The sequence below is a fragment of the Microtus ochrogaster genome, chromosome 7 (assembly GCF_000317375.1).
Source record: "Microtus ochrogaster isolate Prairie Vole_2 chromosome 7, MicOch1.0, whole genome shotgun sequence".
In the NCBI taxonomy this organism is placed as follows: domain Eukaryota; kingdom Metazoa; phylum Chordata; class Mammalia; order Rodentia; family Cricetidae; genus Microtus; species Microtus ochrogaster.
In genome coordinates, this window is record NC_022014.1 from 5989993 (window position 1) to 6013967 (window position 23975).

General features: G+C 41.4%; 2 protein-coding genes across 3 annotated transcripts in view; one reads left to right on the forward strand and one right to left on the reverse strand.

Moving 5' to 3' along the window:
- Positions 1-13825, reverse strand: part of Glyr1 (glyoxylate reductase 1 homolog) — a 40218-nt gene extending 26393 nt beyond the window's left edge. Inside the window, exons 1-3 of the mRNA XM_013347317.2 lie at positions 13742-13825; positions 12715-12751; positions 11696-11775 (exon numbers count right to left, since the gene is read on the reverse strand). Coding sequence (XP_013202771.1) covers positions 11696-11775; positions 12715-12751; positions 13742-13779 — 155 coding nt within the window. The 5' untranslated portion in view covers positions 13780-13825. The remainder of the gene's footprint in view (positions 1-11695; positions 11776-12714; positions 12752-13741) is intronic.
- An 816-nt stretch (positions 13826-14641) lies between these two features.
- The window catches only part of Ubn1 (ubinuclein 1), a 32945-nt gene continuing 23611 nt past the window's right edge, over positions 14642-23975 (forward strand). For both annotated transcript variants that reach the window (XM_005349269.3, XM_026780448.1), the window contains exons 1-2: positions 14642-14725; positions 18499-18786. In XM_005349269.3, coding sequence (XP_005349326.1) covers positions 18538-18786 — 249 coding nt within the window. In that variant the 5' untranslated portion in view covers positions 14642-14725; positions 18499-18537. The remainder of the gene's footprint in view (positions 14726-18498; positions 18787-23975) is intronic.

Consider the following 23975-nt stretch of genomic DNA (forward strand, 5'->3'; position numbering starts at 1 on the left):
GAAAGAGTTTTATCCATATTGTATATGCCAACACAGTCCTGAGATCTCACCAGGGTAGGATTTGAACATCCATTTGTGTTGGTTGGAAATTGGAAAAGAATAAACCTCACCACCATTCATCTCAAACTCTTAAGCCTAAAGCACATTTCCTTCAAACAAACAGAAACACAATAGGTCAGAACTTTCCTTAAGTGAAATCATGGTCATACATTTTATTTTCACTCTCATTTGCTAGCCTTCCATACCCAACCACACACACCTGCAACTGCAGAAGAAGCCTGTAGATAGTCTGCTGTTTACAGTGCGCAGCATGATGGCCACGGATACCTGCAAGCATTATAAACCATGGCAACACTTTCACACAAAGAAACAACTGCTGCTAATCAACTATTTTTGTTTGCTCTTTTTTTGAGACATGCTCTCAATATTTAGCTCTCTGTTCTGGAACTCACCATGTAGACCTGGCACTCCTCCTACCTCTGCCTCTTGAATGCTAAAATTACAGGTATGAAACACCACATGTGACTTAGTCAACTATTTGAACCAGATTTACAAAATCTGTCCATCAACCTAGAGCCTAGAGTCAAGAAATGTAACCAGGACTATATATCTACATATTTCTATCTATCAATTCATCCATCCATACATCCACACATACATACATACAAAAAGCAAGTGGTGTAGGAGGTTCTTCTGTTTGTGTGTTACTTTCATTGGTAGAATAAAGAAGTTGCCTTGGCCTTTTGATAGGGCAGCCCTTAGGTGGGTGGAGTAGACAGAACAGAATTTTGGGAGGAAAAAGGCAGGGAGAGCCTCCCGCCATGAGGCTGCCAGGTCAGACATGCTGAATCTTTCCCGGTAAGCATGGCCTCGTGGTTCTACACTGATTATTAGAAATGGGTTGAATCAAGATGTAAGAATTAGCCAAGAAGAGGCTAGATATAATGGGCCAGGCAGTAATCTAATTAATACAATTTCTGTGTGGTTATTTTGGGGGTTAAGCTAGGCGGGAAGCGGGACACAGCCCACTGCACCTCCATACTACAAGTAAGGACTCAGTTTGGAGAGATGGCTCAGTGGTTAAGAGCACTAGATGTTCTTCTAGAGGACCCTGATTCAATTCCCAGCACCGAGGGGATCTGGACTCTATAGGCACTACGCATACATATACATGCTGCACAGACATATAAGCAGGTAAAACACCCACCTACATTAAGAAAAAAAAAGACAAGAATGCATGAACTTTGATTCTTTTGCCTCTACCTCCCAAATGCTGGGATTACAGGTGGTGCTGGGGATCTCAGTTATCAACTGAGAACTCTACTCCAAATGCAACATATAAAGTTTGCTGTTCTTTAGATATTTATAGCCAGTGAGCCTAAATTTATTCCTTAATGATGGTATCCATTGCTGCTAAACCATATGGTCTGGGATGAGGGGAGCAGTCACAAATGGAGGCTTTAAATGACATTCTTCTTGAAAGGCAAAATGAACTCCTTTAATTGTTAATTTCAACTGTCATCATGTAAAAAACATTAAAGTAAAAAACAAAAACAAAAACAAAAACAAGCTGTTAGTTCTGGAGTATCTGGCCTGTCATGGAACATAAACAAGCCTCCTGTAGTAGGCTTTCTGCAGCTTCTCCAAATGCTGTTCTGATTTCAAGCACAAATGAGAACACATTACAGTTATCAGTTGTACCTGACAAGTTATCAGTTAATTTACATATGTTTTCCCCTGTAATACTCATAGGATCTCATAGAATAACCTTCAGAAAAAGTGGGCCAGGCTAAGGATACAGAAACTGGGTTACAACAATAGCTGAAGTTTCATTCTTTAGAGAAAGCCAGAGAATATTAACCCATTATGGCCCAAGTGTTTTTTATCCATCTTCATCTTCCTGCACTGAGTGTTGTGTGAGCAGTTGTGAGGATGGGTCAAGAACAAACACGGTAGTCCTTAGACCTTGGCCCACAAGTTTTAGACAGCACACTAGGGCAGGCACGGTATCTATGGCTAAGGCAAAAACCACAAAAGGACAAACACTGGTCTCTGGCACACAGGGTCAACAATAGCAGTGGAGTGAGATTTTTTTAGTGGCTAGTTCAGCTACAATTTGCAACCTTACAAGAGAGGCATGAATCCAAGTCACAGGGAGGAAACATGGACTAAGGTACGAACCTCTTAATGCTGGCTAGTATGTCCCTAGGGACCCCAAACCCAACCTCTCACTGTACTTATAAAATTCTAAGGACAGAGGTAAAGGTGATAAAGCCGTAGTACTAACTGGTGGCTCAGTTCTGAGACTACACCAGCCTAAAGAGTCAAGGTTCTCAAAACCCACACTGTCCATCTTTCCCAGAGCTGTAAAACTAGGTTAGATGCGCCACAAGCAATAACCCCATTCACTCCTTTTTATCACTGCCATGCCTGTTCCTCCCACCAACCTGATTCAGAGAAAAAGCAAAGGTGAAGATTTCTCTGGAAGAAATGCCAATAAATTAGCCCCTAGTTTTTTGAGTCAAAACGTTTTAGACAGATTTCTGATTTCTGTAAGAAAAAAGAATACACACAAAATCCCACTCATCTTCCTGAAAGGACTTTGAGAAACTATAATGAAAATATCCCCAATACAATGATCTTTGAATATTCGAATGTATTTTGATGTTACAATACAAATATGACTTTGAGAGGAGAAAAGAGACAATGTTAATCTACTCAGGAAATTGATCAAGTGACAGAGAGGCATCCTGCCCCATCAGAGTACAGTCAATAACATGCCAGCTCACCAGAGTCCAGAAGAATCACCTCTAGAAAGCAAACCACACTCAAATCACTTCAGCCATCCAAACAAAATGTGTTCTATAATGGTTATGGTGCCTTTTAGCTGGAATCTCAGTGAGACTTCTAATCCTGGAGGAACAGCATAGCAGCCTAGGCTGGCATGAAACTGGTGCCAATAAATGATAGCTTCCGTGATAGCATCTTTCAGTCATTTTTAGGGGCTTTAGAAAAACTGCTTGCCAAGTGGGTAGGAAGGCGCTAAATAAAATGCTCAGCTGGATAACTATTTTACCTTGTTTTAGTTCACGTGTATGGATGTTTTGCCCACATGTATGTTGACATACCGTGTGCCTAGTACTACTCAGGGAGGCCAGAAGGTGGTGTCCCTAGAACTGGAGTTATAGAAGGTTGTGAGCTGGCTTGTGAATGCTGGGAATCAAACCAGGTCATTTGGAAGAGCAGCCAGCATACTCGACCACTGAGCCATCTCTCCAGTCCCTTGGCTGAGTAACTCTTCAGCATTAAAAAAATAAAAATTTGCAATAAATAAAATACATAAATAAGTAGGAGGGCAGGGTCTAGCCTGGTATTCACTAGACCACTGGTTTTCACTGTCGTCTAGGCTAGCTTTAAATTCATAGAGATCTACCTGTCTTAGCTTCTCAAATGCTTCAATTAAAGGTGTGTACATCACCAACCCAGCCTCAAATTAATTTAAATTCATCCATTTATTGATTTTTTTTCTTTTTTGGTTTTTCAAGACAGGGTCTCTCTGTAGCTTTGGAGCCTGTCCTGGAACTAGCTCTTGTAGACCAGACTGAACTCAAACTCACAGAGATCCGCCCACTTCTACCTCCCGAGTGCTGGGATTAAAGGCATGTGCCACCACTGCCTGGCAATTTATTGATTTTTTTTTTTTGAGACCATGTCTGTATGTAGCCCTGGCTTTTCTGGAACTCAAAGATCCACCTGCCTCTGTATCCCAAGTGCTGGGACTAAAGGCGTTCATCACCACACTAACTTTAATTTTTGGAGGAAAGTTCTCAGGTAGCCCAGGTTGGCCTCAAACTCCATATGTAACTAAGGATGAATTTTTTTTTTTAACTAAGGATGAATTTATCCTTAAATCTTTGATCCTTTTATTTTGACTTCTCAGGTGCTAGAATTATGATTATAGGGGTGTATCACCATGTCTGGTTAATGAGTGATCAGGATCAAATCCAGAGCATTATGCATGTTAAGCAGACACTCTACTGAGTTCCAGTCCTAGCTCTTGCGATGGCATTTTAAATAAAGACTGTTCTCTTTTTTGAGGGTGGATGATAGGGGTGGTGGTGCTAATATGAAGCTAGGGCTTACACATGCTAGTCATATGGTCTACCAATAAGCTAGACACTCAGCCTTATACAGCTGTTTTGTTTCTTTACTTGTGATTTGTCTCACAACCTTTTCCTAGGACTTAGAAGAAGCTGTACCTATTGAGACCACTTTGCCATAGATCAAGAAGTTAAAAAATAACAAAACTCATCCAGTTTGTGCCTAAAGTATGAAGTCTTACTTTGATATACAAGGGAGTTAATTATACATTGTTTCTGGTAGTAAATGCTGGAAAATATAAGAGCTGGAAACCTATGAGGTTACCCAATCAGATATTTCTTAAATGTAAAAAGAAGAAAGAGCACTATCTGTATTGTAATATGCTACTAGCTATATAAGAGGAATAAACAAATCTTGATTCTGTATCTCTGGGATGGTACAACCCAAAAAAACTAGTCAACCTGAGCTGAGTATGTTACTCCCAGCACCTGAGAGTTGGTTGCAGGCAGTTCTCTTGTGATGTCCAGGGCAGCCAAGGCTGACCTGGCTCAAAAACAAAATGAAACCAAAAGCAACAAAAACTAAAACCTACAAAAACAACAAAAAATAAACTAGTCCCTTGGGCTGTGGTGGTGCACTTGGGAGGCAGAGACAGGCAGCTCTCTGAGTTTGAGGACAGCCTGGTTTACAGAGTGAGTTCCCTAAGAAACTTTGTTCTAGAAAACCAAAAAAGGAAAAAAATCCAAATAATAACAACAACAACAAAAAAACCTAACCAACCAACCAACCAACCAAATAAACAAAGGGGTGAGGGTGGGGGAAGAGAGAAACTAGTCCACCTGAATGGCTGAAGGAAAAAACAACAACAATGGAATCATTTCATTATTTTCAGATTCATTTTAAAAACCATTAACATTATCAAGAATCCAAATCTCAAATAAAGACCTTTATATAGATCATTCCAGCCTCTCAGTAGATGCTGCCATAGACTCCTGGCTTAGAGGCCTGCTGTAGTGGGAAACTCAACCATCTGACATGGCTGACAGCACGTTCCTTGGTGTCTTGTCATACTTTCTACAAACTCTTCAAATGGAAGACAGACCTGCCACTTAGTTATTCTCAAGATAACTCCACTTAGGCTGGAGAGATGGCTCAGTGGTTAAGAGCATCGCCTGCTCTTCCAAAGGTCCTGAATTCAATTCTCAGCAACCACATGGTGGCACACAACCATCTGTAATGAGGTCTGGTGCCCTCTTCTGGCCTGTAGACATACACACAGACAGAATATTGTATACATAATAAATAAATAAATATTAAAAAAAAAGATAACTCCACTTAAATAAAAATGTCCATACTTTGGAGCTGCTTTCTCCTTAAGTGAAAAACCATTATGACAACCTCATATGTCACTGCTCAGATATGAGAACCTTACAAGAATCTGGGCTGGAGCTTTGAAATGGAGGCACATAAAAACAGGAGTGGATGGGGACAACATATAAAAAGACACAGGAGCAGAAAGCCCATATCAGGTCAGTCTCCTTCTCTATCTGGATGTGTGAGTAGTCCTTAGAGGCCGAAGATGACATGTGTCATCTCCAATTTTAAGCTAGTTAGAAATGAAGGCACCAGGAAACAGACACACACATAGGCAAACAAAGGCAATATAGAAATGTCTGAGTTCACTTCAAGCAAAGTTTACCTTAGAGACACCAACCAAGTCCAGCATGGCTGTGCACTCCTGTGATTCTAGCACTTAGGAAGTGGAGGAAAGAGGATCAGGAGTTCAAAACCACAACAAGAACAACAAAACAAAGTATCACCATCACTGTCACCACCAACAAAAGAAAACACCAAGACTTGTAATTAAGATGAATTTAGAAAACTTTGTTTCTAGGACTTGATGTACTTAGTTTTTATTGTCAACTTGACACAACCAAGCATGGATTCTTCTCCTGAGAAGAGGGAGCCTTAAGTGAGGGAGAACTCAGATCAGATTGCACTGTAGTTCATGGGGAAATATCTTGATGGTTGACAGGGGAGGGCCTAGCCCCTGTGGGCAATGACACAACTAGGAAGTTGGTCTTGGACTGTATATGATAACTGGCTGAATAAGTCAGTAAGCAGCATTCTTCCATGGTTCCTGCCTGACTTCGCTCAAGGACTGTGACCCGGAGGCATAATATTGAAAGAATCCTTCCCTTCAAATAGTTTTTGGTTGTGGTGTTTAATCACAGCAACAGAAACTAACAAGGACACTGGTAACGTCCTCAAGTGCCTTTCTACTTGTGCTGCCTCCATTAAGCAATAGTCACCATTCCTCATGGGCCTGTTTCTATAATTCTACTACATGACACCTGTTCACTCACGACACTGTCATCAGTCATGGTGGGAGTCACTGTTTGGACTGTTCCTGTTACTGGGGAGAAGAATCTAATCCATTCTATTCAGGACAGCTACCATGCAGCCCTGGCACAGGATAGGTTGAACATTGGACCTCACTACTCACTTAGCTCCACTCTTCAACTATGAATGGTATCAGATAGAAAGTGGATAGCTCAACAGCAGGTGAAAAGAAAAAGGTATGCTCACACATTTCCACCCAGTATGTTCTTCATCGACAACCATTTAGTTCTTTACACCTTATATCAGTGAGGCCTGGCTCACCTTTGATGTGGCTTGATTTAAAAAGCTCCTGAGTCTGGGATCCTGGACATCTTACCATTTAAATTTGCAATCCCTGGTCCTCATATGAGAAGAGTAAGAACACCATCCCTATCTACTTCCTGAAAGCAGAGGGAGAACTGGCCATAAAGATTGCCATGGAAACTGAGGTCTCTAATCACAAGCTGCCCAGTTGGCCTATAGTATTCTCTTAAAGAAGAAAATTCCTTAGGGCCTTTCCTTGATTTATCATCATTATTTATTTTAATTTGCTGTGTATCTGTGTTTTACATGTATATATGTCTGCACCATGTGCGTGCCTAGTGCTCATGGAGACTAGAAGAGGGCATGGGATCATATGGAACTGGAGTTATACACTGTTGTGAGCCCCATGTGGGTTCTAGGAATTGAACCTTGGTCCTCTGGAAGAGAAGACATTGCTATTAACCACTGAGCTATCACTTCATTACCTGCAGTAGTATCATGAACTGGTGGCTCTGAGTACCTGCAAACTAAATGAACACTTTCTCATTTCACTATCTCCAGCTAGAGAGCAAACCAAAAATTTCAATAGTGTGAGTGTGTATGTGGGCATGTACTAGACCACGATGTTTAGAGGTTAGAGAACAACTTCAGAGTCAGTTCTCTTCTTCTACAAGAAGGTTGTTGAGGACTGAGCTCAGATTATGTGGACTGGCAGTCAAGTACCTTTATCTGCATCTTTGCCAGCTTGCACTAATCAAAATACATACACTGATTAAATACGTAATTTCTTTTTATTTTTTACGTTCAATGGTGTTTTGCCTGCATGTACGTCTGTGTGAGGGTGTCAGAAGCTCAGGAACTAGAGCTACAGTTAGGTGTGAGCTGTCATGTGGGTGCTGGAAACTGAACCCAGGTCCTCTGGAAGAGCAGCCAGTGCTCATAACCATGAGTCATCTCTCCAAGCCTTGATCAAAAAAATTTTTTTTTAAAGATTTATTTTTATTTATTTGTATTTGCATGCACAAGTGTGTGCATACACACATGTGTATGCATGTCATATGTGTGCAGGTACCACTGAAAAGCATAAGGTGCCAGATCCTTTGGAACTAGAGTTATAGGTAATTATGAATTAGGTACTATGGGTGCAGGGAACCAACTAGGGTCTTCCAGGAGAGCAGTTAAGTGCTCTAAATCATGGAACCACCTCTCTAATGTCAGGTCAAAATTTTAAACTCTGACCCCATCTCTTCTTTGATGAGCCATAACCAAGAACAGATTTGTCCAAGGTAGATTCTCATATACTGATTCTTGATATTTAACTGTGGTTATATGGTATAGTTAATAGAGCTATACTGAAGTTATTTTTCCCTCATTTATTTTAAAGTAAAAGGGAAAAGGTGCATCTTGGAGAGCTGACTCTATCTCATTAAGTCCTATCATCAACAGAGAGGCCTGATGAGGTAGATTGGGCCTTCTTTTCCTAAGAAAAGAACGTAATTTGTTAGATGTTTTGGTAAGAAAGGAAAGAAAAAGCCAGATGTCTAAAACTTTAGGATCATAAATTTTATATATACACACACACTGAAAATTTTTGCTTTTTATTTATGTGCATGTGTGTGTGCCATGAGAGTTAATGTATACTATGTGCATATTAGTGCCCTTGGAAGTCAGAGACACCTGGTGTGGGTGCTGGGAACCAAATCCAGTCCTCCGCAAAAGCAAGCAGTAAATACTCTTAACTGCTGAGCCATCTCTCCAGGACCATCATAAGACATTAATAATTTTACTCAACTCTGCAGTAAAGGTCCTTGCTAAAATAAAAATTAATTACATAAGCCGGGCGGTGGTGGCGCACGCCTTTAATCCCAGCACTTGGGAGGCAGAGGCAGGTGGATCTTTGTGAGTTCGAGACCAGCCTGGTCTACAAGAGCTAGTTCCAGGACAGGCTCCAAAACCAAAGAGAAACCCTGTCTCGAAAACAAAAAAACAAACAAACAAAAAAAATTAATTACATTCATTTTCCATTAATTCATGTGTCAATTTTGAAACCAAGTACATCTGACTGAATCCTATGTTTTCAGGAATATAATAGCATGGGTTGGGCTCCATGCACTGGGCCAGGGTTCAGTCACCAATGAAGTCTTCAAAACAGGATGAGCCAGGGTCACACTTACCCTCAACCCTAATGTCAGTCTTAAAGCTTCCACCATAGTTACAGACATATTTGCCCTTTAGAAACTGGTTTTTATCTCTAAAATATTCAGTTATCATTTGTCTATAATACCTTCAAAGTGACTACTTCACGAACTAGGGATCATTGTGCTGTTCCTGAACAATCATGCATTCTATTTGAGGTGTCCCTTGTAGAACTCTTGAAGGCCACTAACTCCTGACCATTTTTTTTTTTTTTTCCAGGATTTGCTTTCCCATAGTAAAGAGCACTACTCTCCTGTCTGACACTTCCCTTCTCTGGATCTTGACTAGCTCTATCTGGTCTTCTGGGAAACAACTAAATTGCACATAGGTTTTCTGGAGAGCCACAGTGCTAAGGTGAAAAAATGTATTCTTTCATGTTAGAAGTGATGCTGCTTTTCCTCACAAAGCATTTCATATGAGGATGATGGCTCAGAAAGGTGAAATAGTTTGCTTAGATCAGAGAGCAGGTAGAACCAGTTATCTGGTACACATTAGGCAGACAACACATTCCAAGTTATTTCCTCAAGTACTCAAGTACCAAATAATCTCTTGGTCTCACTCCAGAGATAGTACACTGACCTAATAAACCAGCCTTAACACTGAGCACTGAGGAAGCTGTCCTTAACAAGAGTGCTGCAAACCCATTTCACTTGTCCAGTGTCCAGAAAACAAATAATCAAGTACTTGAGTCCTACACTGGGTTTCATCTTTTAGGAAGTACTGGGCATTGAACCCAGAGCCTCATGAATGTTAAACACATACTACACTACTAGGTTCACCCTTAGCCCTTCTAAAAAAATATTTTAATGTGGAAATCCATCCAAGAAACTAAGAGGCTTAAAGTCATTTATACTTACTTGTTGCCTTGTATCCATTGTTACGTACCTACTCGAGAGAGCTCATTGTTTAGAAATCACGTTATCACTACCGGCACTGGGTTATTATGTATGTACTCAACATGTGCCCTTATCACTGAGTACTGAAGTTCATGCAATTCCAATTTCCTGTGTCTTACTTAGTTCTAGTATCTTGTGTACATAGAGAAACCTTCTAGGATTTTAGCTTTAGAAAAAAATTTACCAAATAATGGCCTTCAGACCTCAAATAATTTGAATGAGTTCCCATATTTCTTTCAGACACACCTAATTTTTCATTTAGTCATCTTAAAGTATGGCTAATAATATTGCCTGGGATTCCCTAGCACCAGTTATGTCAGGCAAGAAGCCTCGTCTTTCCCATAGTTCAAGAGGATCCACATTGCCATTTTCATTCCTGATTATCCAAACTCTATTCGTGCTTTCCAACTGGATTCCCATCTTGCTACCCATCATCTTTCCTAGACCTTGCTGTTCCCGGCTGACCTCGCCCTCTTCCATCACAGTTTTTAGTTACTTTGGTTACTCTGCACACTATCCCAGCTCAACTACTAAATCTCCTTCCCTTACCAAGCTCTCAAAAGGTGAGGACTACAACATTCACCGTCCTAGGAATTCCTTCAGTGTCTAGCACTACTGAATGTAGACTCATATGCAACATCACCAATACCTGTTTTTCTATCAGGATAATCTTCTTTAAGTAGTCTATGGCAATAACACTTTCCTTCCTTCCTGAGGCAGATGAGGTAGTGGTGGTGATGGAGACTGAACCAAAGGTTTTGCACATGATAGGCAAGTGCTCTACCACTGAGCTATAGTTCAATCTAAATTCATGGCACTGAAGAACATTCCCTCTTCCACAGGCTCTCTCTTAGAACTCAGAGCAACCTTCCTTGAAACACTGCCACCACAAAGCTGGTAAGTTGGCTTATGAAAAAAATGGGGGACAGGGTATATCTGTATTGTGAAAGTCAACATACTATGTAAACTGAAACCTGGTAGAGCACTCTGACACAAACTCCTGAATGTGTGAAGCAATCTATAAGAAACTTTCATATACAGTATTATATGTTGCTTTTATGGAATTAATATTTTGGCCATCAGTATCAGATTTAGCAGAAAAATCACATTTTTTAAACTTAAAATAACATTTTTTTAACAATTATAAATAGAGAAAAACAACTGCCTAAAGAAATCAGGTTACCTAGCCAGAATCAGGAAATCCTCCTGTACTGAGGAGAAAGTTAAACAAACCACTGCAAATTCAAGTTAATATACATTCTTTCCTCTGTGTCATTTCTTAAACTGATGTAATGTCAAAGACCCTCAAAGTAATGGTTTTAGATTCTTTCAGTTCAGCACATACTAGGAAATAAAGCTTTATAATTACATAGTAAGTCACTTTGTCTTAACAATGAGAACAGGATGAAATAAGTACTTTTATCAAATAACATCTTAGCTTTCAGTGTACTCAAAAACAGACCAGACTACAGAAAATCAGCTGGACATGTAGTTCAGTGATCAATGGCTTGTCTAGCATGGGCAAAGCTCTAGGCTCCATCCACAAGGCAACAAAATTTTTAAAAAATTGATGAGAGAGGCAAATAGGAACTGGTGATTAAGTGAAGATATAAGAAACTACTTTAATATGTCTATGATATATAGAAAGTTATGAACTCTGGTTCTTACCTGAGGGACATTACTATTGGCCCCAGAACAATTTTTGCCAGTTAAGAAAGAATACTATTCAGAAAGAGGTACCATTTTTTCACACACTGCAGTAAGCCTGAACTACGGAGCCTTAGAATATTGCCAAAGCAAGTCAGACTCGGGGGAATGCCCAAAGGCACTATGAACTCTCAGGGCATACTACTCACTGATCTTCTGTTCCAAAAAACTTCACAAAGAAACATTTCTTTCCACGTGGTTTCTTCAAGTCCTTGGGTGGATTAACAATCTGAAGGATAAAAGGGAAAAAAGGTATGAGAACCCAGCAGTCTACTAGAAAAGTGATCTGAAAAACAAAATAAAACAAAAAACCACAAAGATTTTTAAAAAGAACTATGTTCCAAAAGAAATCAAGGCTTTTATTTGCCCTGTATCTGGCAGTCTTCTATGGTGATATGAAGAAATGTGCAAATGTCCCCTAAGATTCCCCATGGCTAACACATAGTGTACTGTTTAGTAGATAGTTTTTATGCAATAGCTCCTGGTATACAAACAGTTAAAACTAACAGCAATATCACCTCCACCCCCAGGTAATATGTGATCAATGAAGAAACAGAAAACATTCTTCAAAATACTTTTGGCGCAAGAAGAGTTAAAACAGGAAATGGTGAAAATAAAGGACCTACTGAGGCACAGGAAACACCATATTGGAAAGAGTTTACAGACATTTCCTGGATTCCTAGCAAGACTGAAAACTCAGAACATTTGGAAAGTTATGATGGAGCACCTCTTGAAAAATCTGGAATGTCAGCTTCTGCAGATATGCACTGGAGCAGCACATATGGTAGCAGGGAAAGAAGATTTAAACTTAGTTGGGACAAAAATACTTTGGCTTTTCACTAACCTACATTTAGAATTTCCTCTTCCTGCAGAATCTGTTTCTTCTTAGATTTAAACATAATGTTACATTCTGATTACAACTGATTTCCAAGATAAAAAAACAACAACGAATTTCACACCCATCTCTGACTGAAGACAGACATGATGACTGTACATTAAACACTCTGGTTTATGACGTACCTTTCAAACCGACTGATAACTAGAGGTAAAATACCAAGTGTTATCTGAATGAGCCCATTTGAAGCCAGTGTTAGAGACTGAAGAAACTCAGATTTCTCCCACACCCTTAACTTCAGAGGGCTTCTTTTAATAGTAGCAACACACTCACCTTTCCCGGCCAGGGAGGATACCGGCCCAGTTTCCCCCTAGAGAAAATAATACAGAGTCAGAACTTGCCCTGGAAAAGCCAGTCCAGCTCCTTCAGCCCACTCAAGACGCAATTTATGCTCTTGTAACTCTAGGCTGGCACTTTCAAGGGCCAGAACAAAAGCAGGCAAACTGGAGTCCTTAAAGGGCCTTGCCCAGCTGGGCTCAGGACCCTCACACATGAATACAGAACTGTGTGTGTGTGTGCCTGCAGTCCGTGCAGTCTTCCACTGAGAAAGAATAAAGAATAACAAAACCATTAAGAGTCACTGGTCTGGGCCCTCCTAGTGACAGGGTTGGAAACAGTTCTTTCTTAAAGAGACTTTCCCTAAGTCTGGTTTAATTCACCACAAGATCAGCCTGCCTTTGACAAATGATCATGGAAACCTTCCTCTAGGTCGGGAAACTACGCAGCTCCAAGGAGACAATGGTCAGTCTTGATTCTGGCTGTTGCGCGGGGACACAAGGAACAGAACGAGAGGCACTGGTCACCGCCTAGCCATCATTTGCAAAGGAGAAGTTCCCCCCCCCTTCCCTCGGCCGGGCAGTCGGATTTCGCCACCTGGAGCCGAGCCTCCAGCCCATGTCTGTCCCATCGGAACGCGGGTTCGGATGGCTCTGTCCCCCGCGAGGCAGCCTCTCCTGCCTTGAGAGGAGCACCGGAGAGACCCCGGGACTAGGGAACCTGCGCGACAACGGAACTCTCTGCAGTGGCAGCCAGCGTCCGAGTTCCAGATCCGTAGCCCTCCCCTGGGATGGTCTCGGGGTTGAGAGACCGGACCGTCGCGGCCACCCTCGGCCTCGGTCCCCCGGGGACCGGACAGCCCCTTCCGCCCAAGCGTCGTTCGCAGCACGGCGGCACCTCGTCTTCCCCACTCTCCCCTGCCAGGAGCGCATAATAAAGCAATTCCTGGGCCAGGCGCCAACCCTGCAACCAGGAAAAACAGCTTCGCGCCGTCTTTCCTTCAGCCCTGGCAGCCGGGACTCACCACACCAAGTCGCCGAGCCGCAGACTCACAGCCGCCATCTTACCACCCAACCACCGCCGCCGCACGGGCAGCCGGGAACTTCAGGTCGCCGCGGCACCGCCCATTGGAGTGGGCCTGACCACGTGACGGGGGCCTGCTGTCATCCGCCAAGCGGATGCGCTGACGTCACAGCGCCGCTGGTGCTCATTGGGCGGTTTGGAGGCACGTGACTTAAGCGCCGCGCTCTCAGCGCGTCGAAACCCGGAGAGTCCGGGCTCCTGCCCCCTCCTCCCTCCGGCTCGTGACAACGAAGCGTCCACTGTCCAAAGCAGCGGCGGTGGAGGCTGCGCGGCCGGACTAGCGCGAAAGGAAGCCGACTGAGCTGCCCACCTCGCTTCTGGGGTTCTGGACTCATCTCAAGTCTTTCTCGCCGCTTCCGTTACGGCCGTTAGTCGGGCGCGGGCCCCGGGCCGTTCCTGAGCCTGAGGTGCCGGGCGGACGGGGCTTGGAGCTCGGGTGCTGCCCTGACTGACCCCGGCGCGGCCTGGAAGCCCGTCTCGGTCCAAGCTGGGAGCCCGAGAGGCCCTGGTTCCCCGCGAGCCCGCGCTCGGGGCGGGAGCTCCAGCCTGCTGAGGAGCGCCCCGATCGACGGTCGGTTTCCGGAGCGCCGTCCGCGCCAAGCGTCCTCGGCGTCGCCCGACTTGTTTTCTTGGACGTCGACTTGGTATTTCTCGGCTCCCCTCTCACCCCTCCTCCGGCTGGCGAGAGAAAGCGGCGGTTTGTAGAGAGACTCCCTTCGCACCGGCTGGGGACCCGGCCATGGGCCGCGGCGCGGGCCCTCCGCGCGCCCCCACGCAGCGCTCGGAAGCGGGCCGCTGAGCGCGCCGCAGCCCGGGGGTCCCGGGCCGGCATGAGGACCGCCACGGGGGGACGTCTGCGGCCCGCGTCGGCTCTGGGGACAACCGTGTGTGCCGCGGTCCGGTCCAGCCTCCCGCGTTAGCCTTTGTAAGTAGTGTGACACTTTGCAAGAAGTTGTGACAGCTGGAAGACAGATGACAGCGACCTGGGAACAGTTAGCTGCCGAGGGGCAGGGCGGCTGCCCCTAACTTCCGCAGACGGGGTTGAAGCCTGACTTTTGAGTAAGAGAGTTTCACTCTCAGAGCGGGCGGCTGGGAATCCGTGAACTTAACTCTAGGGTGGACTTAACTTTTTTTGAGTCAGTGCTAGCTCGGAGTTCATGTCGAGTTCATGCCCACCTATCTCCCTAAGGCAGTGGCCCCCATGTAGAGGCTTTGATTGTAAATTGCTCTGGGGGCAGTAGGATGGAGAAGCTGGGTGGGTGCCTTAGGTTGACCCCAGCCTGTTTTTCTTTGGAAACAAATTGCCCAGGAGTACCACCGATTAGTTGTAGGGACTGTCATTTACACCGTTATTTTAAACACAAGCTGACCATTTTAAGTGTATTTAATGTTTCATAAAATCACCTAATAAAGCCGGGCAGTGGTGGCACAGGCCTTTAATCCCAGCACTCGGTAGGCAGAGGCAGGCGGATCTTTGTGAGTTCGAGGCCAGCCTGGTCTACAAGAGCTAGTTCCAGGTCAGGCTCCAAAGCTAATTCTAGCTAATGAAATAAGGCAGGAAACAAAAGTAAATGTGAAAGAAAAGTTGTCATTTCTGTAGATAATAAAACTGCATTTTGCAAGAAAAAGAGGAAAGCCTTTAAGGAAAAAATGATTAAATTAGCATACAAGTTTGTCTCTTTCATCAATAGTCTGTTTAAAAAGTAAAATGGTTAAGAAGAATATGAGAACAAAAACATAAACAGCCCCTGAGAATATCTAGAGATGTAAAGGAATCCAGTGACTTTTGCATGCTCTGAGTTTTTTTTCTTCTTCTTCTTCTGGGTTTTCAAGACATGGTTTCTCAGTGTAGCCCTGGCTGTCCTGGAACTCTCTCTGTAGACCAGGCTGGCCTCTAACTAAGAGATCTGCCTGCATCTACTGGGATTAAAGGCATGTGCTACCACCTCCCTAGGCACAATCTTGGTTTGTTTTTTTGGTTTTTTTTTTTGCCCCCTTTGTGTGGCATTGTAATATTCAAATCATTCAGAGTATTTAAGAGCCTAATTTCACAGCCTGAGCTACATGGAGAAATCCTGTTCTCAAAACAAAACCAAAACCAAAAAAATACCCCGGGAACTTCTAATCTCTAGGTGTGTTTTTGTTTACTTTCTTCTTTGCCATTTTATTTGGAGACAGAGTTTCACATAATCCAAGGGGGCCTTCAACTCCTTGGTTAGCTAAGAGTATTACATTTTTGATCCTCCTACTTCCACCTCCACTATGCTGAGATTACAAGTGTCTATTGGGGTTCCCATTTTAATTCACTGTGGGAATTGAACCCAGGGCCTCCAGCATACTAGGAAAGCACTCTGCTGAGCTCTATCTCCAGCCCAATCTTAGCTGTTTTTAAGACTTATAAAATTTCATTAATGTTTTGTTTACAAGTTTTAAGAATTTATATGTCAAAAAAAATTACTTGAGGGTCTGCCAGATGGCTCAGCAGATAAGGGTGCCTGCCTCCAAGCCTGAAGACCTACATTCAGTCCCTGGAACCCACACGATAAAATGAAAGAATCAACTTCTGTAAGTTTTCATCCATGTGCACACATGCACGATGTGAAAGTAAGACCTGGACAAATGTTTGAGACAGCACCAGATCAAACTTTCTTAAGCAGTTAACTCTTTGTAAACCAGATTAATTAAATTCTCTTAAGTGATTTAAACTACACTAAGAAAAAAACTAATTTTTTAAAATTCTCTCAGATACTTCATATTTCTTTTTTTCTTTCTTTCTCTTTGGGGGGAGGGCATCAAGACAGGGTTTCTCTGTGTAGCCCTGGCTGGTCCTGGAACTTGATCTGTAGACCAGGCTGCCCTCACACTCGTGGAGATCCACCTGCCCTTCCCTTCCAAGTGCTGGGATTAAAGGTGTGCGCCACCACTGCCTGGCTACTTCATATTTCTAAAGAGGTAAACTCGTAAGCCTTATAGTAAGCTCTTCCCAAGATCATAACTCATAAATTTGATTGTATAAATGATTCAGAATCTTTTATAAACTTTAGAATTAATTGTATTTTCTTGAGCATTTGGAATTAAATGCATAAATTTAACATGACCTTTAATATACCTGATTGTCTTAAATGTTTTAATGGTTTAGCCCCAGAACAAAATAGCATGTTGTGATGATCATAAAACTTAATCAAAATCTGACTTGTGAGAGTTAATAGGTGATTTACCTCTTCCTCTAGTCCTGTCTCCCTGCTAAGACTTGTACAAATTAGCCAACAGGAATATTATTACTGACTATGTGCATTTGAGTTGTGCCCTCTAAAAACCTGGACTGAGATGAGGCTACATTTTAAAAATTTTGAGAAGACTAGGATCTGGTTGCCATTTTCTTCATCCAATTGAGTAACTTGCTGATCCATTTCTTACAGTAAGATTGTGCTTCCTCTCAGTGGGGAGCCTGTTAGCCTTTAACTTTCAGTTCAGGTTTGTTTTCACAGCCAGGTGAATTTTCTGCAATGTCCTGAGGCCCTTGGAAGTTTCCTTTATTTGGGGGGTGGGGTGGGGTGGGGTGGAGTTTCTTTTTTTCCCAGTGTCCTAGTGCATGTTGGTAAACGTTTTGCACAGGCCAGTCTATTTTACTGGTTATGTCTTTGCTGCCTGATTAGAATGACTTTTTAACTCATTTGTATAGTTTTTACTCCCTTATCTGATCTTATATCACCTTTTTATGATAATGAACGAAATGAATATCCGATATAGTCTACTATATCTACATATATGATAGACAAATCATTCTGAATTCATATTTGTGATTCATTTTGCAAAATACATTTTGGAGGGAACTTGCACAAATGATTCTAAAATTGATCTGAAATAGGTTAAAAGCAGTTATCATTATTTTTCAAATATTTATTTTTTGTGCATTAACGTTTGCCTGCTTGTATGAATGTGTGAGGGTGTCAGATCTTGGAGTTAAAAACAATTGTGAGCTCTCATGTGGTGCTGGGAATTGAACCCCGGTCCATTGGAAGAACAGCCAGTACTCTTAACCGCTGAGCCATCTCTCCAGCTCCCCAGTTAGTTACTATTTTAAAAAGAAAATAAAGATGAACTTTAATTTCATATACTAAAAGTATAAGAGTTTTCCAGACAAAGCTGTATTGGTTAAAGAATCTCTCAAGTACTTGATTAATGTAACATGGCTTTTAGCATGGACCCTTAGTATATAAGGTCTGCTTTGGTCTGTGAGAAATCATCAAGAAAAGGAAGATTACTCAGTAATTGGTACTGGGGAAAAAATTAGTTAGAGCCTGTTCTTAGACTTTAGAGGACATTAAGTTCAACTTAGTTTAGAAGTTAGTATCTATAAAAGACTGAGGGGGTGATTTCTTCCTTATGGTTTGTTTGTAAAGAGCTTTCTAGGTACATAGGAAATGAGAAGGGTCACATGCAAAAAAAAAGTTTCGACTGCATTAATACACAGGTTTAACCTGAATTATGTGATGCGGGATGATTTATAAAAAAGGAAAAAATTTATATTTACCACTTTTTGCTTAAATGAGTTAACACAGTTATAATTTATCAATGGATTCTTCTTGACAAGGAAATTTTTTTTAACTCTGTGTAACTGACAACTGTTTTGTTATTTTGATAATGTCTTCCTTTGTTATTTTGGTTTGACCTGGCCCTTCTTTTCAATGTTAACAGAAATCATGCAGTGACACCTGCTAAGACTTGTTGGTAGCCATGTCGGAGCCCCACAGGGTCCAGTTCACCTCTCTCCCAGGTTCTTTGAATCCTGCATTTTTGAAGAAGTCCAGGAAAGAGGAGGTTGGAGGAACAGAACAGCATCAAGACTGTGAGCCAGCTGCAGCTGCTGTTCGGATTACACTCACCCTCTTTGAACCAGATCACAAACGCTGCCCAGAGTTCTTCTACCCAGAGCTGGTGAAGAACATCCGAGGGAAGGTGAAAGGCCTTCATCCTGGAGACAAGGTACATTCCAGTAGACCCCAGAGTTGCTGCAGACCTAACATGAAGATGCCAATATGTTCACATGGGCCTTTATCTCAGGGAAATGAGGCTGGAGAGGCCTGGACTCTTCCAAGATCACCACTCATCTAGAGCAGGAACTGGGTAGAAAAAGAATTCTTTTAAGTATCTTTCTCCTGATTTATGCTAGAGAAAACCGTATGGCACATCCAAGGCCAGTTTGAGTTATGACTGGTTATATAAATAAAAGAAGCAACACATTTTTTAATGTTAACTTTTTTTTTCTTTTCTTTTTTTTTGGGGAGGGGGGTTTGAGACAGGGTTTCTCTGTAGCCTTGGCTGTTCCAGAACTTAATCTGTAGACCAGGCTGACCTCAAACTCACAGAAATCTGCCTGCCTCTGCCTCCGCATCCCAAAGGTTGGGATTAAAGGCATGTACCGCTGCTGCTTGGTAACATTTTTATGTGACATAGGTGAGATCATTCTTTTGATGGTTGCAGTGGTACATACTTTGCTCTCTCTGTGGTAGAAAGATGGATAGGAAGAGGCCCACACTGCTCATCTCTTTTGAGTAGTTTCTTTTCTGGATGTGTAGAAGTCTGCTTCTGCTTTTTTTTTTTTTTAAACTTTTTTTTTTTTTTTTTTTTTTTTTGGTTTCTCAAGACAGGGTTTCTCTGTGTAGCTTTGAAGCTTGTTTTGGAACTTCCTCTGTAGACCAGGCTGGCCTTGAACTCATAGATCTGCCGGGCCTCTGCCTCCTGAGAGCTGGGAAAGATATGCACCCTCATTACCCAGCTCATTAACATTTTTAAAAAGTGTGTGTGTTTTTATGTAGTTTCGAAACAGTGTCTTTGTTTGCTTTATAGTTGTGAAAAACACAGAGACTAAAAGCAACTTGGGAAGGAGGAAAGATTATTTTATTTTACAGCTTACTCTATAGTCCTTCATGAAGGGAAGTTAAGGCAAGAACAGAAGCAGGAATTATGGGAGAATACTTCTTATTGGCTTGCTTCTTTTGTCTTGCTTATACAACCTAAGGCCACCTGCTGAAGAATGTCACCACCTAGAGTGGGTCATGCCCACATCATCCATTAATCAAGAAATACCCTCACAGTCTTTCCTATAGTTCAGTCTGATGGACACATTTTCTCTGTTGAAGTCTTTTCCAAGGATATTCTAGCTGTGTCAATCTGACCAAAAAAAAAAAAAAAAAGCCAAGAAGTACATAGTCTTACTCTATAGCTTGGAATGACCTTGAATTTAAGATCCTCCTGTGGTGGGATTACATACTTACATCACTATACCCAACTACAAAATCAAAATATAATTTTTAGTTGAATCATTCATACATGATAAAGTTTGTGGATTTTCACAAACTCAGCACAGCCATGCAACCTGTACATGACATGATTCACAAAATAGGACTTTTATCAGGATACTAGAAACATTTCTCCTTGCCTCAAAGAACACTGTCTCCCCATAGGCAACTGCTGTCAAGACCGGTTTTGCATATCTTTGTGTTTTATGTATATAGTCATATATCATAAGTAGGAGGTAGATGCATTTTAAGCATATACTAGTGTACTGTGTTAGACTAGGAGAAGAAGGTAAGATCATACTTAATGGAAGTTGGTCTCTAGAATAGCCTTTACTAGAACAAGGATGACGGAAGGTAGCACCTGGCTCAGTGTCTGAGAGTGGAGTAAGGTCATGTTGATAAAGTCTCTAGCATAGTATCTTAGTGTCAAGTACTCACTTAGCCTGACTCATTTTAGAGATGTTTGGAGGAAGCATGTCTAGTTAGAAGCATTCCTCACTTTTCTTAAATAAAAATGTATAGGGTTATGTTTTTTGTTTGAGGCAGGATCTCCTGTATCCCAGGCCAGCTTCTTAATTTATCATATAACAAGATGCTCTTGAATTCTTGAACCTTCTTCCTTCACCTTCCAGGTGCTGAGATTAAGCCATATGCCACCATACTTGACCAAAAATATGTTTTAGTTATTCTTTTTAAAGCTATGAGTATTTTTCCTATACCTATATATGTGTACTGTATGTGTACCTAGTACCTGTAGAAACTAGAAGGTGTCAGAACCCCTGGAACTGAAGTTACAGATAATGGTGAGCCCATCATGTGGGTGCTGGGAATTGAACCCAGGTCCTCTACAAGAGCAGACAGCACTATCAACCACTAAGCCATTTCTCCAGCTCCATTATTTGCTTTTATGTATATGAGTGTTTGCTCTACATGTGTGTGTTGCATATTGAAGCCAGAGGAGGGGGTTGGATCCTCTGGACAGCCCCTGTTCCAGTTCCAGTGGGTTGTGAGCTACTATGTGGTGCTGGGAAGGGTACCACAGGTCCACTGCAAATGGTCTTAGCTACTTAGCCATCTCTCCAGCCCAAACTGTTTGCTGTCTTGATTGGTATCTTACTGATAGAATAAAGTCAGTGTGTCTATACCAAGGGTCATCTGAAAGGGCCATCATGCTGTATAAGGGCCAGTAAACAGGATGAGAAAAATAATTTAAAATCTGTTCAGAGTTCCTTTTTCAATGTAAGGTTAATGTCCCCTTCCTTAGGAGACGTTAGTAGGAGTAGGTTGACATATTTATCTATGGGCTCAAACCAAATGGGTAGAACAACTGAAGTTAGAACTCCAGTGCTCTTGCTTACCTTTTTTTGTTTTGTTTTGCTTTTTGTTTTGGCAGCTGGGGTAGAGAAGCTCCGTATTTTCAATATTGCAGAAAAATACATGAAAATACACAGAGAAATTTGGATAAAGTTTCAAGGGAATCACACTCCTGTACTTCAGTTTTACAACTCCTGAATCAGGATCCTGAGTGTGGATCTGTCTTGTTAAGAGTATAGTGTGCATGAGGTCCTCAACACCATTACCACTCTTAGCTTAATCTGATACATTCGTGTGTTGGCTCAGTAAGCACATATTCTTCACAATGTGAAGTGCTGCTGCATGGTGAGGACCATATAAAAGTGGAAGGACTATCCCTGCTTAACAGGAATTTACAGTCTCATAGGTATTTTAAGAAAATTCTAGGAGAACAGGTAGCAGAAGTTAAAATATGATGAGTTGTAAGCTCCAGAGGGCTTTGGGTGAGCTTAATAATGGCCAGGATGCTGTGTTTGGACAGAGGTAAACCTTTGGTCCAGAAATAGTAATTGAATGGTGTGTTGGCCTGGCTTTGGAGTGTTCATGTTGAATTGAGTAGTACTCAAAAATGGGATTTCTAATGTTATTTTAGCCGCTTAAGTTGTATGTGATCATTGTAGAAATATTAGAAGATACAAATAAGCACCTGTTTTTAAAACAGCCTATGTAGGTTTGAAGAGATGGCTCAGAGGTTAAGAGCACTGACTGCTTTTCTATATAGGACCTGGGTTCTGTTTCTATTAACCACATGGTGTCTCACAACCACTTGTAACTCTAGTTCTGGGGGATCTGATGTCCTCTTCTGACCTCTTTGGACACCAGGTATGCACATACTATACAAAATATACATTCAAACAAAACACTTATACATATAAAATAATTGTAGAAAATTTTAAAAAATCATTTATTACTATTTAAATGTTTATATTTTGTATGTACAACAATATTCCAGTATATAGGTACACTGTAAATCACATAACTGATCTTTTGGGTAGGTGGGTTTTAGTAGACTGAAAGGTTTGGAATAAAGGAATTATTTTTTCTTTTTTGTTTGTATGAGGTTGGAAATTGAGCCTTACTGTGTAGTAAGCTGGCCTAAAACTATTCTTTTGCTTCTCTTTTCCAAGTACTGAGATTACAGGCACGTAGCTCCATGCCTGGCCTAGAGTAGAGACTTGTTTTGAAGCAAACATTAATTTTTCAGTCTTTTATTTATACTCTTAAGTTTTAGCCTATTGATCTCTATTAATATTAAAATTCCTTGTTCAAGAGCATATATCTGCTATGAAAAATTTACTTGATTAAAAAAATGCATGAGTAAGCTTATGGAGTAAAAATAAACTTTAGAAGACAAGATGAAAATATTTGGAATGATTATCGAGGTTGGCAAACAAGAGGGTTATGACAGTGGACCCTTGAAGGTATGTTTCTAAGGGTAGCAATTCCTTGAATCAGTGTTTGACTTAAGAAGTACTATTTAGACCACTTTTTGAGTTCCTTTAAGTTTTCGTTTGATGATGATTATTATTTTATTGTTTAGGTTCTTCTTTCCTTTTCTTCAATGTGTTGTGCTTACTAGGTAAAGACTATCAGTGGACTAACTTCTCAAACCTAATACACTTTTCTAAAGACAGAATGCTTGTCAAGAATTTGTATTATATTCAGTGGATTTTTAACCTTTTTTTTATATCCTTTTCTTAATATGAAATGCTTCGTGAATTTTTGTGTCATTACAACAGGAGCCATCTTCGGTGTGTTGTTTCAATTTTAGTATATATACTGCCAAAGAAAGCGCTTTTTAAACTTTTTTTTTAAATCTGTTTCTGGGTATGGTGGGGCACACCTTTAACCTCAGCACCTGGGAGGCAGAGGCAAGCTGATTTCTGAGTTGTAGGCCAGTCTGGTCTACAGAGTAAGATTCAGGGCTACAACAGAGAAACCCTGTCTCAAAAAACAAAAGGAAAAAGGGGGAAAAAAAGACACTAAAATCTTTTTGTCTATTTATTTAATGTATGTGGATGTTTTGTCTATATGTGTGTCTGTGCTATCACAGGCCAGAAGAGGGTCTTAGATCCCCTGAGACTGGAGTTAGACATGACTGTGAGGAGCCATGTGGATGCTGGGAGTTGAATCAAAGTCATTTAAAGAGAAGTCAGTGCTCTTAATCCCTGAGCTAGCTCCTAAGACATCATTTTTAACCTTTTTGAACCTTGACTGTTAAAGACTTTTTATGAAGCCCCTTGATCTCAAAATGTTTTCAAGTACCTAAAATAAATTGTTGCAGAAAGAATCAACTTTATTGAGCCCAGTTTTGTAGACATTGAACATCTCTAGTAAAGGCCCTTTGCTCTGTTTGAAGCCTCATTGTTAGGCCATTGTAGATATTAAGTTTTGTTGAAATTACATATTTTCTCTTCCTCTCTAATGTATGGTTCTTGGATTGAGCGTAAGGCCTTGATCATGCAAGGGCAATAACACTAAACTAGGCCCTTAGCCCTTTTTTCTTTTAGTTTAAGACAA